At 47.3% G+C, this 14311-nt stretch overlaps 1 protein-coding gene across 2 annotated transcripts in view; it reads left to right on the top strand.

The window, feature by feature from the left end:
* ksr2 (kinase suppressor of ras 2) overlaps nt 1–14311 on the top strand; it is an 83189-nt gene that overhangs the window by 14206 nt on the left and 54672 nt on the right. Inside the window, exons 2-3 of one of the 2 annotated variants that reach the window (XM_042337805.1) lie at nt 3739–3879; nt 7207–7357. In XM_042337805.1, the coding sequence (XP_042193739.1) occupies nt 3739–3879; nt 7207–7357 (292 nt within the window). Of the gene's footprint in view, nt 1–3738; nt 3880–7171; nt 7358–14311 lie in introns of those variants that run through there. The other variant, XM_042337804.1, reaches the window with a different exon arrangement.

The raw sequence follows: 14311 nt of genomic DNA, 5'->3' as shown, positions 1-14311 counted from the left end.
TCAAATACCCATCCACCGCCTTTTTAAAAGTAGCTATCGAATCGGCCTCAATGCGTTCCAGATTCGAACAACTCGCTGCGTGAATAAATTTCTTCTCACCTCCCCTCGGTTTCTTTTAGATACTATTTTGAATCTGTGACCTCGAGTCACCGACACACCCACCAGTGGAAACAGTTTTTCCCTTTCTAACCTATCAAATCCCCTCATGATTTTGAAGACCTCTATTAGGTCTCCCCGTAACCTTCTCTGCTCCAATGAGAATAATCCTCGCCTCTCCAGCCTTTCCTCATAATCAAGGTCCCTCATTCCTGGTACCATCCTCGTAAATCTCCTCTGCACCCTTTCCAATGCCTTAACATCCTTCCTATAGTGTGGTGCCCAGAACTGGGCGCAGTATTCTAACTGAGGCCTAACCAGTGTTTTATATAGGTTAATCATAACCTCCTGACTCTTGTACTCTATGCCCCTATTTATAAAGCCTAGAATCCCATTTGCCCTTTTTACAGCCTTATCTACCTGTCCTGCCACCTTCAAGGATTCATTTACCTGCACCCCCAGGTCTCTCTGTTCTTTTACCCCCCTTAAGATTGTATTACCAGCCTATATTGCCTCCCCTCATTCTTTCTACCAAAATGCATTACCTCGCATTTCTCCACATTGAAACTCATCTGCCATGTGTCTGCCCATTTTACCATTCTGTCTATGTCTTCCTGCAGTTGGCTCCTATCCTTCTCACTGTTTACCCCCTACCTAACTTTGTGTCGTCCGCAAACTTGGAAATGGTACTTGCTATACCCAAGTCCAGATCATTTATGTATATTAAGAAGAGCAGTGGTCCTAATACCGATCCCTGGGGGACACCACTGTACACTTCCCTCCAGTCAGAAAAGCAGCCGTTCACCACAACTCTCTGCTTTCTGTCTCCCAGCCAGTTCTGGATCCGCTGCCACTGTCCCTTTTATACCATGGGCTTCTATCTTTCTTACAAGTCTTTCATGTGGCACTTTGTCAAATGCCTTTTGAAAGTCCATATAAACTACATCAACTGCACTACCTTTATCCACTCTCTCCGTTACCTCATCGAAAAATTCTATTAGATTTGTTAGACAAGATTTGCCTTTAACAAATCCATGCGGCTGTCCCTAATTAACCCATATTCTTCTGAGTGAAGATTTATTCTGTCCCGGATTATAGTCTCCAGGAGTTTCCCCACTACTGATGTTAGGCTGACTGGCCTGGAGTTCCCAGGTTTGTCCTTCTGTCCCTTTTTGTACAGGGAGTCACATTGGCCACTCTCCAGTCCTCGGGCACCACTCCTGTGTCCAACGAAGATTGAAAAATTGTAGCCAAAGCCTCCGCTATTTGTACCCGTGCCTCCCATAGTAACCTCGGCTGCATCCCGTCCGGACCGGGCGACTTATCTACCTTCAGCACAGTCAACCTTTTCAGTACTTCCTCTCTGTTTATACTTATCCTATCCATTTCCTCTACCCTCTCCTCCGATACTGCGGCATTTGGTGCATCCACTTCTTTTGTGAAGACAGATGCAAAGTACTCATTCAGCACATCAGCCATGCCCTCTGCCTCCACAATAAGATTTCCCCCTTGGTCCTTAATTGGCCCCACCCTACCTTTGACTAGCCTTTTTTCCTTGATATGTTTGTAAAATATTTTAGAATTCCCTTTAATGTTACCCGCTAACCTTTTTTCGTATAATCTTTTTGCCCCTCTTATTTCCTTTTTCAAACCTCTTCTGCACTTCCTATATTCGATTTGGTTGTCTTCTGTATCTTGGGTTTGACATTTGTCATACGCCTCCTTTTTCTGCTTCATTTAGATACAATTACCTTCGTCATCCACGGAGGTTTGGAAGCCCTACTTTTCCCTTTTGTGGGAATGTATTTATTTTGTCCCCGAGCTATCTCATCCTTGAAGACTTCCCACTGCTCTTTAGTTGTTTTACCTGCCAATCTTTCTTTCCAGTCCACCTTGGCTCGGTCCCTTTTTAACTCACTGAAATTTGCCCTCTTCCAGTTGAATATCTTTACCTTAGATGGTTCCTTGTCTCTTTCCATATGCACTTTGAATCTAATGATGTTATGATCACTATTGCCCAGATGCTCTCCCATTGAAACCTGCTCCACTTGTCCTACTTCATTCCCCAGAACTACATCCAGCACTGCTTCCTTCCTTGTTGGGCTGGAAACGTACTGATCAAGAAAGTTGTCCTGTATGCATTTTAGGAATATACTCACATCCGTTGATCAAGTTTGAAGACCACCCCTCTCTCAGGGGTCCCATTATCTGCAGGACTGATGAAAACATCGTAGTCCCTGAGCATTAACCGGACGCAAGCATCTCCTGAGCCTCAGGGGAGTGATAATTTCCTCCAACATACTGTCCAGGAACCTCTCGGTGTCCCAGATGGAGCGCAGTGTCTGCACCTTGGCTTCCAGCTCCGCTACTCTCAGCTGGCGCGTCCTGAGTTGCGGACACTTGCTGCAGATGAAATCGCCCGGGCTCAGGGCGCCCTTCGTTATCTCCCACATGTCACAGTCCTCGCATTTCGCTTCCCACATCATCTTCTCACGCAGTGTTTCCAATATGTTTTTTTTTATTTTTTGGTTTTTAATTCGCTGTCAGTGTTGTAGTTTCTGACAGTTTGTCGATGTTTGTTCCTGGTTCTGCTGTTGAAAAAAATGACGTCACACCTACGTCACTTTTTCTTTTTTTCCTTTTTTTCGTCGCTCCGACAGTTCAGAGAGCTTACCTCCGCCGCTATTTTTATGCTGATCGCCAGGCTCCACCTCCGCTCTGACCTGATTGCTCGCCCCGATCCTTCCCCAAAAAATTACATTCCAGATTCGGTCACTCAATTAGGAACTGTTTGTGGGGACACTGCTGCGCGCAATTTGCTGCCACATTTCACCCACAAACTATACAGTCAATTTGCTCTACAGTATATCCGGTGAAGCGCTTTAGGACGTCTCAACCACATGCTCAGGCGCTGTATCAATTGCAAGGATTATTATTATTAACGGCCTCGTTGCATCTGAAAGTATAGTTCTGGCTTTTACTTTTTTAAACCCATTTGAAACTTTCATACACCTCAGTAAAAGGTTCCCCTCCGTGACAACAACAATAATAATAATAATCCTTGCGTTTGATTTTGCGCCTGATCATGTCTTCGAGATGTCTCAAAGCGCTTTACAGAACATACTGTAAAGTGAACTGACTATGTTTCGTGGACGCAACGCGGCAGCCAATTTCGCACAGCGGCGTCCTCACAAACAGTCGTGGATTGAAGCGACCAATTCAGAATTATTATTTTTTATGATTTATAGAACACACATTCTATCACAACGTGTGGGTGAAGGCGGTAGCCGACTTGGGCACAGCAATGCCTTGCAAACAGTGGTGAAGCGAATGACTAATGGTGTTGGGATGTCCTCCTGACATGAAAGGCACGAAACAAGTATAATATTATTGTTGTTGATGATGATGATGATGGTGGGGGGGGGGGATGGTTGGCCAAGACAACTGGGAAAGAAACTCCCTTCTCTTTCCGAAAAGTGCCGTGGGATCTTTAACGACTGGTTAAATCCCGATCAATTCAATGGGCGTTTGGTGGCTGGTTAGTTTGGCAAATGACTGCCTGGTGGACAATCCTAGGTAATGCTCCCTTTTTGTCTTGTTCTTTTCTTTCCACCCCACCCCCCCCACCCCACACCTTTTCAGGGCAAACTGGTGAAATACTTCAACCGTCAGCTTTCCTGTAAACGCAAAGTTTCCCTGCAGGAGCGAAGCGCTGAGTTGGAGGGGTTTCCTCACCTGATGGACTGGTTCCGCATTGTGAATATCCGGAAGGAGGTGACAGAGGTAAACTTCGCACCCGTGGCTCGAACACTAACGCTCAAACTCAGTTCAGGCAGAGATTTGGTGAGGTTTGGCCAGGTCACAAGATCTGGCCAGCTAATAATAATTAATAATAATAATAATCCCTGCATTTGATGCAGCGCCTTATCGCGTCTTCGAGACATTTCAAAGCGCTTTCACAGGATATACTGTCAAGTGAATTGACTGTACCATTTGTGGGCAAAACGCGGCAGCCAATTGCGCATAGCAGCGTCCCCACAAACAGTCGTGGATTGAAGTGACCGATTTATTACGATTGTCATTTTTTTTCGAAGGGGTTATTACCCGCGGAAAAGCGATCCGTCAATCGACAAACGACAGGGTTCCTACTCACAGCTCGGTGAACAGAGGCGTGTGGAGTAAGGAAACTTAGCCAACAAATCAAAGCCAGGTCTCTCGCTTGCGAGGCGAGCGCTCTAACCACTGAGTTACAGGACTCCTGATCGGATGAAGAAGACCCTTCGGCCCATCTGATCCCATCCTTCCAGAATTACCAGGCCCCCCACCCCAACCCCTCCCCCTGCAATCACGATTGTTAGCTACCCGGTGCGGACACAGAGAGCAGGATATTTCTCTGCTCGTTTCCACACTCTGCAGATAGTCCTGCGCTCCAGTAGAGGCCAGTGTTACTCCAGAGATTGTGAACACACAGAGAGATGGAGAGAAAAGCAATACCATTTCGGCCTGAGCTTTGTGCTTGCTTCCAGCCTTCCCCATTGTGGCTTCATCCCCAATGTGTGAAATTGGGTTCAAGCATTTGTCGGAAACCACGCCAAGGATATCATTAAAACGTTTTATCAGCGGTTGTAAAACCGCACAAGCATAAGCGTCACATTACACCCGACACATTATCATTACTCGTCGCGCTTAAATGACTACGAAAGCACTATCTTAACAAGGTACAATACTACAGCGCTTATTTTAACAAGGCACACTCAATGCTAAAATTCCAAACATACATATAAAAAAATGATGTGATATATGAAATGTGCCTAAATAATCTCGAACTGTTTTGTATGTATGTTGGGCGCGAGTTTTAGTAAGTAGGAGAGATACGACCAAGCAGGCAGGAAGTCGTGACGAAGTTCTAAGGCTGGCACTAAAGTTAAACACGGTCTCTGGTTTTGCTTCCAGCCGCAAACGTCACTTGGTGGACTACTCTGTCAAGGGCTGAACTTGTCCTCTTTGCGGTCCCCTCTGGCGAGAGTTGGACTTGTCCTCTTTCCCTCAAAGGTGCTCTTCTTCCTCCCGGTAGAGGTTCGTCCCCTTCCTCTCCTCGGAGGCTCGAGTATTTCTAAGTTTTGGCGACCGTTTTTTTTAATACCCTTTTTCGCCAGCCATCTGCGTTCTATCTCCTTTCCTCTCATTTACTTCTTTCTCTAATTGTCAGTTCTAAAGCCCTGCTCTTTGCCCCGGAATTCTTTTCCTATCTTCAAGGTGTTTTTTTTCCTTGTACCAACGAGTGATACCTTCTGCAAAAGAACAAAACTCCTTCTTATTCCATCTTGTCGAGCCCGACCAGTCTGTCTGACTCCATGTCCTTGAAGTTTCTGTAACTCATTGTCCTCCTTTCGGACTCCCTCCACGTGACCTGCTGATCTCAAGCTTTTCCTCAGTTTTAATTGCTAATTTTGTATCCCTGCCCACACAGTTGGCCTCCCATCCATTCTCCCGGTCCAATTATCCCAGGTTCCTATCTCTCTTGCCCGTAGGTCGCATGCCCTTGTAAGCGCAGATGGGCCTGCCATCCATCCTCCTGATCCAGCTATCCTTATCTTCACTGGCTATGGGTCATGTTCCTGCCTAGCTCAGTGTCTCTTTACTAGGACTTTGTGTGTGTGTACGCCACATGGCAGTTTTTATTTCTTTAGTTCATTCCACTTAATTCATCTATTCGCTACTTGATCAATACTAATGATTCTTAAACTATAATCCCAACTATTTACAATAGTGCTGTCTGTCTGCAGCCAATTGTCAAACAAGAGGCACAATGCTGGGAATCTGAAACCAAAACAGAAGTCGCTGGGAAACACTCAGCAGGTCAGGCAGCATCTCTGGAGAGAGGAAATTGAGTCAACGTTGACCTTTCGTAGCCAATTGTCTTTTGAAGGAGCCTCATTTCTTCATTTCTTCTGCTAACGTGGGTGGGAGTTGGGGGTCAGTAACATGGCCAATGCAACCAATCTTTCACTTGGTGGTTACAGTGGGGGTTTATTTCCCTTTGTGACGGGACGTGAGAAAATCCTCTTGTGTTCAAAATATTAATAATAACAAAAATAATCCTTGATTATAGAGCCTTACCACGCCGCTGAGCCGTCTCCAAGCGCTTCACAGAATCACCTGCAAAGTGGAGTGACTGTGTATTCCGTGGGCAACTGCGCACAGCATTGTCCCACAAACAGTGGTGGATTGAGCAACCAAATTATTATTATTCTTTTGACACCAAGGAGGAGACAAGGTTAATGACTGAGTACAGACACGGAAAGCTGTCTGTTTAGTTGGTGCTCTCCCCTTTTTATTCCAATTGCAATTTTATAATAATAACAATAATCCTTGCATTTGATGTAGGGTCTTACCATGTCATCAAGACATCCCAATGCCCTTCACAAACTGTTACCCATGCAAGTCAAAGCCGTAATGGACAGGGGTGGTTCTAGCTGGACAATCAGCTGGACAGAAAGTGCTCTCAAATGGCAAGCTACAACAACAACATCAACTTGCATTTATATAGCGCCCTTCATGCAGGGTCCCAGAGAGCGCTCGACAGTGACTGAGAGTGACACCAAGCCGGGTGGGGGTTGACCGTAAGCACGGTCGAAGAGGAAGGTCTTCAGGCGTGACTTGAAGATGGGGAAGGAAGGGACAAGGCGGAGGGAGGGATAGAGGAAGAGTTTTGCAGGCGTAGTGGCTGAAAGTGCAGCCACCAATGGTAGAACAGAGGGTCTGAGGGCCATCCAGAAAGCCGGAGCCAGTTGAGTGGAGGCAGCGAGTAGTGGGTTGGGGGTTAAAAACCTCCCCCCCTGCCAATTCTGTGAATGACATGATACGGAGCTATATCAAATGCAAGGATTATTATTATTATTATATTTTGGTGGCGAGAGTCTGCCAGGTTTAGGGGTTAGACAAGGCATCCCAAGTTTACAATAATCCGTATAATAATCCTTGCATTGAGATGTCTCAAAGCACTTCACAGAATATACTGTAAAGTGAATTGACTGTATATTTTGTGAGCCATTCACTCCGTCTCTCTCTCAATCTCCTTCTCTCTCGTAACATTTTTTTTTCCCGTAGGAAATACCTCTTGGCCAACTGACGCTGGAAATCCTGTTGGAAATGACCGACAGCGACGTGTGTGAAACCGCCAAGAAGTATGGGGCAAACACCGAGGAGTGCGCCAGATTAAACGCCTCGCTGTCCTGTCTGAAACATGTCCATAAATCAGGTGAGAAACCTCTTCCCGCAACAGCAATGTCACGAGGATGCGTGTCAGCCTGGCTCGGTCGGTAGCACCCTCGCCTCTCTCTCTCTCTCGAGTCAGAAGGCCTGTGGGTTCAAGCCCCCCCCCCCACCACCCACCTCAAGCGTCGAGGCTTGGAACTCGTTCAGTCTAATGCAGTTCTGGGGGAGCGCTGCACTGTCAGAAGTGCTGTCCTTTGGATGAGACAACATCAACGACAACAACTTGCATTTATATAGCGCCCTTCACGCTGGTTTGCGGCCCAGAGAGCCTGAAATCTCGAGACCATGTGTCAAACGCGTGACTGAAGGTTAATGGTGGTGGGGGGGTGGGTTTGAACCCACACCTTCTGATTCGGAGGCGAGAGTACGACCGACTATTTAAATCTAAATACGGAAGTGGCCGGGAACACTCAGCAGGTCGGACAACATCTACGGAGAGAGGAAAGCGAGTTAACTTGTCAGGTCGACGGCATTTCATCGGACGTCCTGACGAAAGCTCATGGCCTTGAAACGTTAACTCACTTTCCTCTCTCCGTAGATGCTGCCCGACCTGCTGAGTGTTCCCGGCCGCTTTATGTCCGCGTTTCAGATTTCCTGCCTCTGCAGTGTGTTTTATTTTGCCTTTTTTTTTAAGTCTTATTGACTTTTAACGCAAGAGTTGCTCGTAGTGAGCGTTTAGCACCAGCAGAGGGTAGCGGTCCCACACTTCCGTGGCCAAAATTACCGTCGAGGCAACATGAGGGCTTGTGGACCTAAAATATATACGTTACGTCCCAGCTTGTGTTGCGTTGTTGGAGGCGACGTCCTTCCGAGGTCCCGTCTGCCTGTTCGGGTGGACGTTAAAGATCTCGCGGCTCTGTTCGAGTACAGAAGGGCATTTTTCTCTCCCGGTGTCCTGGTCAACGATCCCGCTAATAAAATTGGTTGCTCACTCCACGGCTGTTTGTGGGACATCGCTGTGCGCAACTGGCTTCCCACAAAATACACACTCGAGCCAGTATTCAGTGTGTCCTGTGAAGCGCTTTGAGGAGTCTCAGCGATGTGAATGAGGTGCTATATCAAATGCAAGGATTATTATTATTATAATTATAATCCAATTGAACACAGTTATCTGAGGGCATAACACTGTTATGGATGAAACACCTTATAAATAATAAGTATAACAGTCCTTGCCACGCTGTCTTGCCGCGCCATCGAGACATCCCAAAGGATTCACTGTGAAATGCAGTCGCTGTGTATTTTGTAAGGGAACGTGGCAGCCAATTTTTACACAGCACCATCTCGAAGACCCATTTTATCTGGATGATTGTTGGCCAGGACACTGGGAGAGAGAACCTCCTTCCTCTTTTTGAGTAGCGCCACGGGAACCTTAACTCAACAGCGCCTTGGGCCGTCCTCCTGACGTGAAAGGCGCTCTACAAAAGTAATTTGTTGCTGTTGTTGAAGGTTATGGGTTTCAAGTCCTGCATCAAGACTTGGAGCTCACGGTTTAGACTGAAGCTCCATTGCAGCGCTGCATTGTTCGTCCTTCGGATGAGACGTTAAACCGAGGTCCTGTCTGTGCCCGGTCAGGTGGACGTTTAGAAGATCCCACGGCGCTACTCGAAAATAGAAGGGAGCTTCCCTCCTGGTGTCCTGGCCAACAAATCCCCCAAATAAGATTGGTTATTTGATAAAATCCCGGCCGGAGGTGAGCAATGGTAACCACAGTAACAGTGATTGTAATCGGGATTTAATAATCTATTAGAAAGCGTTGTGTTATTGAACTCCCTTACGTCCTTGTTGCACTTAGTTCCCTTGCTCCACACGCCTGATAATAATCCCTCAAAAAGAAATGAAACAATAATAAATCGGTCGTTTCAATCCACGACTGTTTGCGGGGGACGCTGCTGTGCGCAAGCGGCTGCCGCGTTTCGCCCACAAATATACAGGTAATTACATTCTGTGAAGCGCTTTGAGACGTCGAGAAGACGTGATAAGGCGCTGTATCAAATGCAAGGATTGTTATTGTTATTATTATTAGTTTCTTCGGTGTGCCAGCATTAAGTATTGAAGCACATATACGGTACAGCACATGTTGCCGTGTGCTGATTGCCTTATGTGGCCACGGGAGGGCAGCAGTCACCATAACAATAATAATAATAATAATAATAATATAATCAACACATCGCACACAGCTCATTATTATTCTCACAGCATTAATCTTCGCACCTGACCACATCGTCGAAGGTTCTCAAAGAGCTTCACGGATTTACCGTGAAGTCTAGCAACCGTGTGCGTTTTTAAGGCGAACGCAGCAGCCAATTTACACACATCCACACGTCCCACAGACAGACAGACAGACAGACACGGAGGGAACGACCAATTTTATCAGGGTTGTAGGGCAAGTAGATTGTCGGACGGTACACAAAGGGAGGAACTTCCTTCTCTTTGTGAACAAGCGTGGCATTTCGAGATAGCGGGCAACACAATATTCAGTGGCGTGGTGGTTATCGTCAGTCTCATTCATCACCCGCCCGAGTAAAAAGTGGCGTTGATTTATTTCCCAGCATTTCACACCACCAGCAACAGTAACAAAGAACATTTACACAGAGCCTTTCTCTTTGGGAGGACGTCCCAAGGCGCTGGACAGTCAGGGATTTGGACCCGAGCTGGGGGTTGGAATCAGGAAGGATGGAGGGTGGGGGTAGGAGGGTGACCCGTGGAGTCATTCGTGCAGGTTGGGTTTCATTTAACTTTGAGTAGGCAGCTTTGACGAGACTCGAGGGGAACAGTCAGAGTCTGTGCTTGGGGACAGGCAGCGAGACACCAGCCTGAGTGAATAGCATTAATATTTTCCATTTACGTAAGGCTTGAAGAGAACTGTGACGTCCACCATTACAAAGGGTCACAGATGTCGGATGCTTAAAAGACGGGCTTTAATGGCCTCGCTGACAGACTGTGTGACAGGTGACATTAAGGTGTTCGCACGTAGCGCTGGTGCGGAAACAAACAAGAGATAGAGAGAGAGGGAGAAACTGTGCTTTCGACCGTGACGATTTTTTAAGAAAGGCTGTCATCTTTTAGCACTCATTTATTGTATGTTTATGGACTCGCTTACGTTTCCCGACAGAAATAGTCCTTGCATTTTGATATAGCACCTTATCACGTCGTCGAGAGGTCTGAAAGAGCTTCACTTATTGTATTGCGAAGTGAATTGACTGTGTACTTTGGTGGGCAAAAGGTGGCAACTAATTGCGCACGGCAGTGTCCCTCAAACAGCCGTGGATTGAGTGAACCAATTTTTTTTGCGCGGGAGGTTTTATTACCCCCAGAAAGTGATCCGCCAATTGACTAACAGCCGGGGTCCTGCTCACTGCTAGGGAGACAGAGGTGTGTGGAGTAAGGAAACTTGCCTAAGGTTTTGCCCAGTTAGGCGACAGGCCTTGAAGTTGGAGGGGGATGGCGAGGTGGAAGGTCTCTGGGATGGAATATATCAGCACCAACCTCTGTGGGACTTTCACGCTCACAGTCTGCATCAGCCATCGTCTCTCTGTCTCTCTCTCTCTCTCTGTTCTCTCTGTCTCTCTCTCTCTCTCTCTCTCTCTGAACCACAGTGTAAATTTAGAGCCAAATTAAGTTGTGCGCATTTAAGGAAGAAACCTCCATGGCTGGTGCCTTGTGGCTTTGCACTCGCTCTGCACTTGAGCCGGTCTCTCAGAACCCAAACCATCAGAGCCTCTGTCTGTGTGCCTGGAAAAGCTCGGAAGTGGTCGCTATCCAGATCACCACAGCAATAACATATGGAAATGTCTCCCTTCATTCCATCCTCCCTCGGGTCAGGGTTGAGGCGTAGGGGCGTGACTGGGCATTCGAACCATGTCATCACAACCCACTATACACATAACGTCTCCGCGAGGCAGCAGCTGTTCTCAGAGACCAGAGGCTGGCTTCTCAATGTTGGGAACGTGAGCTAGAGAGTCCCACTGGTAATAAAGCAATAACGTTTCCCCGGGTGTGGGTTCCTGAGGCGGGGGTGGGGTGGGGAAGTGGGGGGGGGGGTTGGGAAGGGGGTGGTGTGGGGGGTGTGTGCAGCGTACATCATTCGAAACGCCTACCTTCATCGCGCGTTAATCCTCACACTCGTGTTCAGGTCCCTTCACTCCCTGGCACCTCCCTACCTCGCCGACCTCCTCACTCCCCAATCCACCGCCCGGCTCGGAGTCAGGCTCCGCCACCGTTAAGCGATCTGAGACACTGCCCTACGTGGAGGGCACTATGTAAGCGCAAGTTGTTGTTGTTGTTGTAATCTCCTCCGACACGTTCAGCGATGCCTCATGTGGGTTCAACGTTCGAATCAAACGCTTGAAATGTATTTTGTTTCACACTTTCTACCCAGAATGAACAGCAATCCGTAGCGGGGTGGTGGGGGGGGGAACTGGTGAGGGAGGGTGTAGGGGTGGGGGTGGTGGTGTGGGAGCTGGGGGTGGGGGCAGGAAATCTCTTGATTCTGCCTTGTGATGGGAGAATTAGAGGACAATGATTGCCATTTCTTGTGGTGAGTTTCGCCCTGTGTTATCCCAGCGTGAAAAACAAAGACGATTTCGCTCACGCACACAGGAAAGGAGCTTAGCTTTATTATATCTGGACACAGATCGCCAGACAATCACCTCACAGCCAATTCCTGTTTTGACGATGTGAGAAGACTCCGTCCAACATAAAGAATCATTGAGCACAGCGCCTTTCGAGTCAGGAGGCTGTCTCTGCGTGTTTGACAGGATATCCTGCAAAGTGCAGTGACTGCATATTTTGCTGGCGAACCAATATGTGGTACATCAGCGTCCCCTAAAACAGCCTGATTTTATTTGGGGGGATTCTTGGCCAGGTCACCGGGAGAGAGAGAAACTCCCTTCTCTGTTCAAATAGCAGAATGGGATCTTTAACGGAGTCCTGTAGCTCCGTGGTTAGAGCAGTCGCCTCGCAAGCGAGAGACCTGAGTTCAGCGGGGGCGAAACGTTAGGCAAGGTTCCTTACTCCACGTCCTCTGCTCACTCAGCAGTAAGTCGCAACCCGGTTGTTAGTCGATTGGCGGATCGCTTCTCAGGAGGTACTAATCCCTTTGAAACAAAACAAAGCGAAACAAATGATAATAATTCGGTCGCTCAACCCACGAGTGTTTGCGGAGACGCTGCTGTGCGCAATTGCCTGCCGCGTTTCGACCACAAACTACACAGTCAATTCACTCTACGGTATATTCCGTGAAGCTCTTTTGAGACGTCTCGAAGACGTGACAAGGCGCTGTATCAAATGCCAGGATTCTTCTTATTCTTATCATTATAAATGGGAGTTTTAGAGGAGGGTGATTGCCATTTCTCTGTGCTGCACTGACAGTCACCACGCTTCTTGTCTCGCCGACTGCACAGCTTGTTCTCGATTATTCTTTGATCCTCCAACGCCGAGCGCGGTGTCAGAAGATTGAAAGCATAATTGGACGGAGTGCGCTGATCAGTGCTCTAACTCAGGTACTACTGGGGACAAATGTCTCCGGCTTAATGAATGGAATAACATTCCTCCCAAACCTAACACCGCGTTCAATCAAAGGATCATTAGCATCTCAAACTCGATATTTCTTCACGGCTTTGAACCTTTACAAAACCTTTTGACTTCCAATCTCTTCCCAACTTCAAAAATTAAGAACTAACACGCTTGATATTTTTTTCGGCTGCTTTAGCCGGAGTTCAAGGATATACCTTCTGATGTTAGGTTGATAGTGATCTCCCCAGAAGTTTTTTTTTGTTTCCCCCTCTCAATTACCTTCAGAGCCATTTGGTTAAGAGACGTCTCTTTTTTTTTTGGATCGGCTGGATGTCTGACCCACACGGAAACCCATCGCCATGCTTTAAGAGTGTCCGAACCGGGCTGAGAGTTCCTTGCATCCCACCCACACCGTGATAATTCCTATACGTTGGCTAGGAATCCACACGCTCTCTCTCTCTCTCTCTCGCTCTCTCCCCCTCTCGGAGGGACGCACCTAATCCCGGAGAGTGTGAGGTGCAGGCCGGCAAGAGCCAAGGCTTGCGGAACCCCAGAGTGTGCGTTGGCGACAATTGCTGGAGTTTTAAGACCGCGCATCTTGTCATCGATAGCGCTGTCTGGCAAGCGCTCCCCCTGCTTGTCCAACTGGCATCACCCTATCTCCCTGTGAGGACTGGCAGAGTAAGTCTACGATAGCCCATTCCCCCTAAGGAGGTTATGGACATAAAAGAGGATGGAATGAGAAAAGGCCATCAAACTCGCTTGGTTCTCAACCGTGTAATAATAATAATCCTTGCATTTGGCACAGCGCCTTATCACGTCTTCAAGGCGTCTCAAAGCGCTTCACAGGATATACTGTAAAGTGGAGTGACTGTGTATTTTGTGGGGGCGAAAAACCCGGCAGCCAATTGCGCACAGCAGTGTAAACCCCAATGTGTTACCTGTCTTTTATTCACCTTCAACCCTTACTATCCAGCACCTACCACATCTTGTGACTGGCTGCTATAATTGCTATGATTGTAGGGTTTAGGCATTCACAGCTGACAGTCGATAAACATCCCATTCCGTGTTTGGTATTTCGCTGCTGGTGGTTTTAGCAGAGATTAAGTTGCCGAGATATTTAATTTAACGCCCAAAATAATGAACCTGTCAAAAATGAAACAATATAAGTTAACCTTAGAAATTATGTGGATTGTTTTACAGCTTCCAAATGCCAGACAATATTAATAATAGCGATCAGACAGCACATTTCACGTTGGAAGTACTTCTGAAAGTGCTTTACCGGGATTTTTTTTAACTGGAAAGTGTAGTGACTGTGTATTTTGTGAGCAAGCTGTCCGTTCAATTCCACTGCCCTGCCCTATCTGCACACCTCTTCAAGCCTCTATCGCTCGTATCCTTGAAAATCACAATGCCCTCTGCC

The sequence above is a fragment of the Callorhinchus milii genome, unplaced genomic scaffold (assembly GCF_018977255.1).
Source record: "Callorhinchus milii isolate IMCB2004 unplaced genomic scaffold, IMCB_Cmil_1.0 Scaffold8, whole genome shotgun sequence".
Lineage (NCBI taxonomy): Eukaryota > Metazoa > Chordata > Chondrichthyes > Chimaeriformes > Callorhinchidae > Callorhinchus > Callorhinchus milii.
Note: the sequence above shows the minus strand (reverse complement) of the source record. Positions and strands in the feature narration are given on the sequence as shown.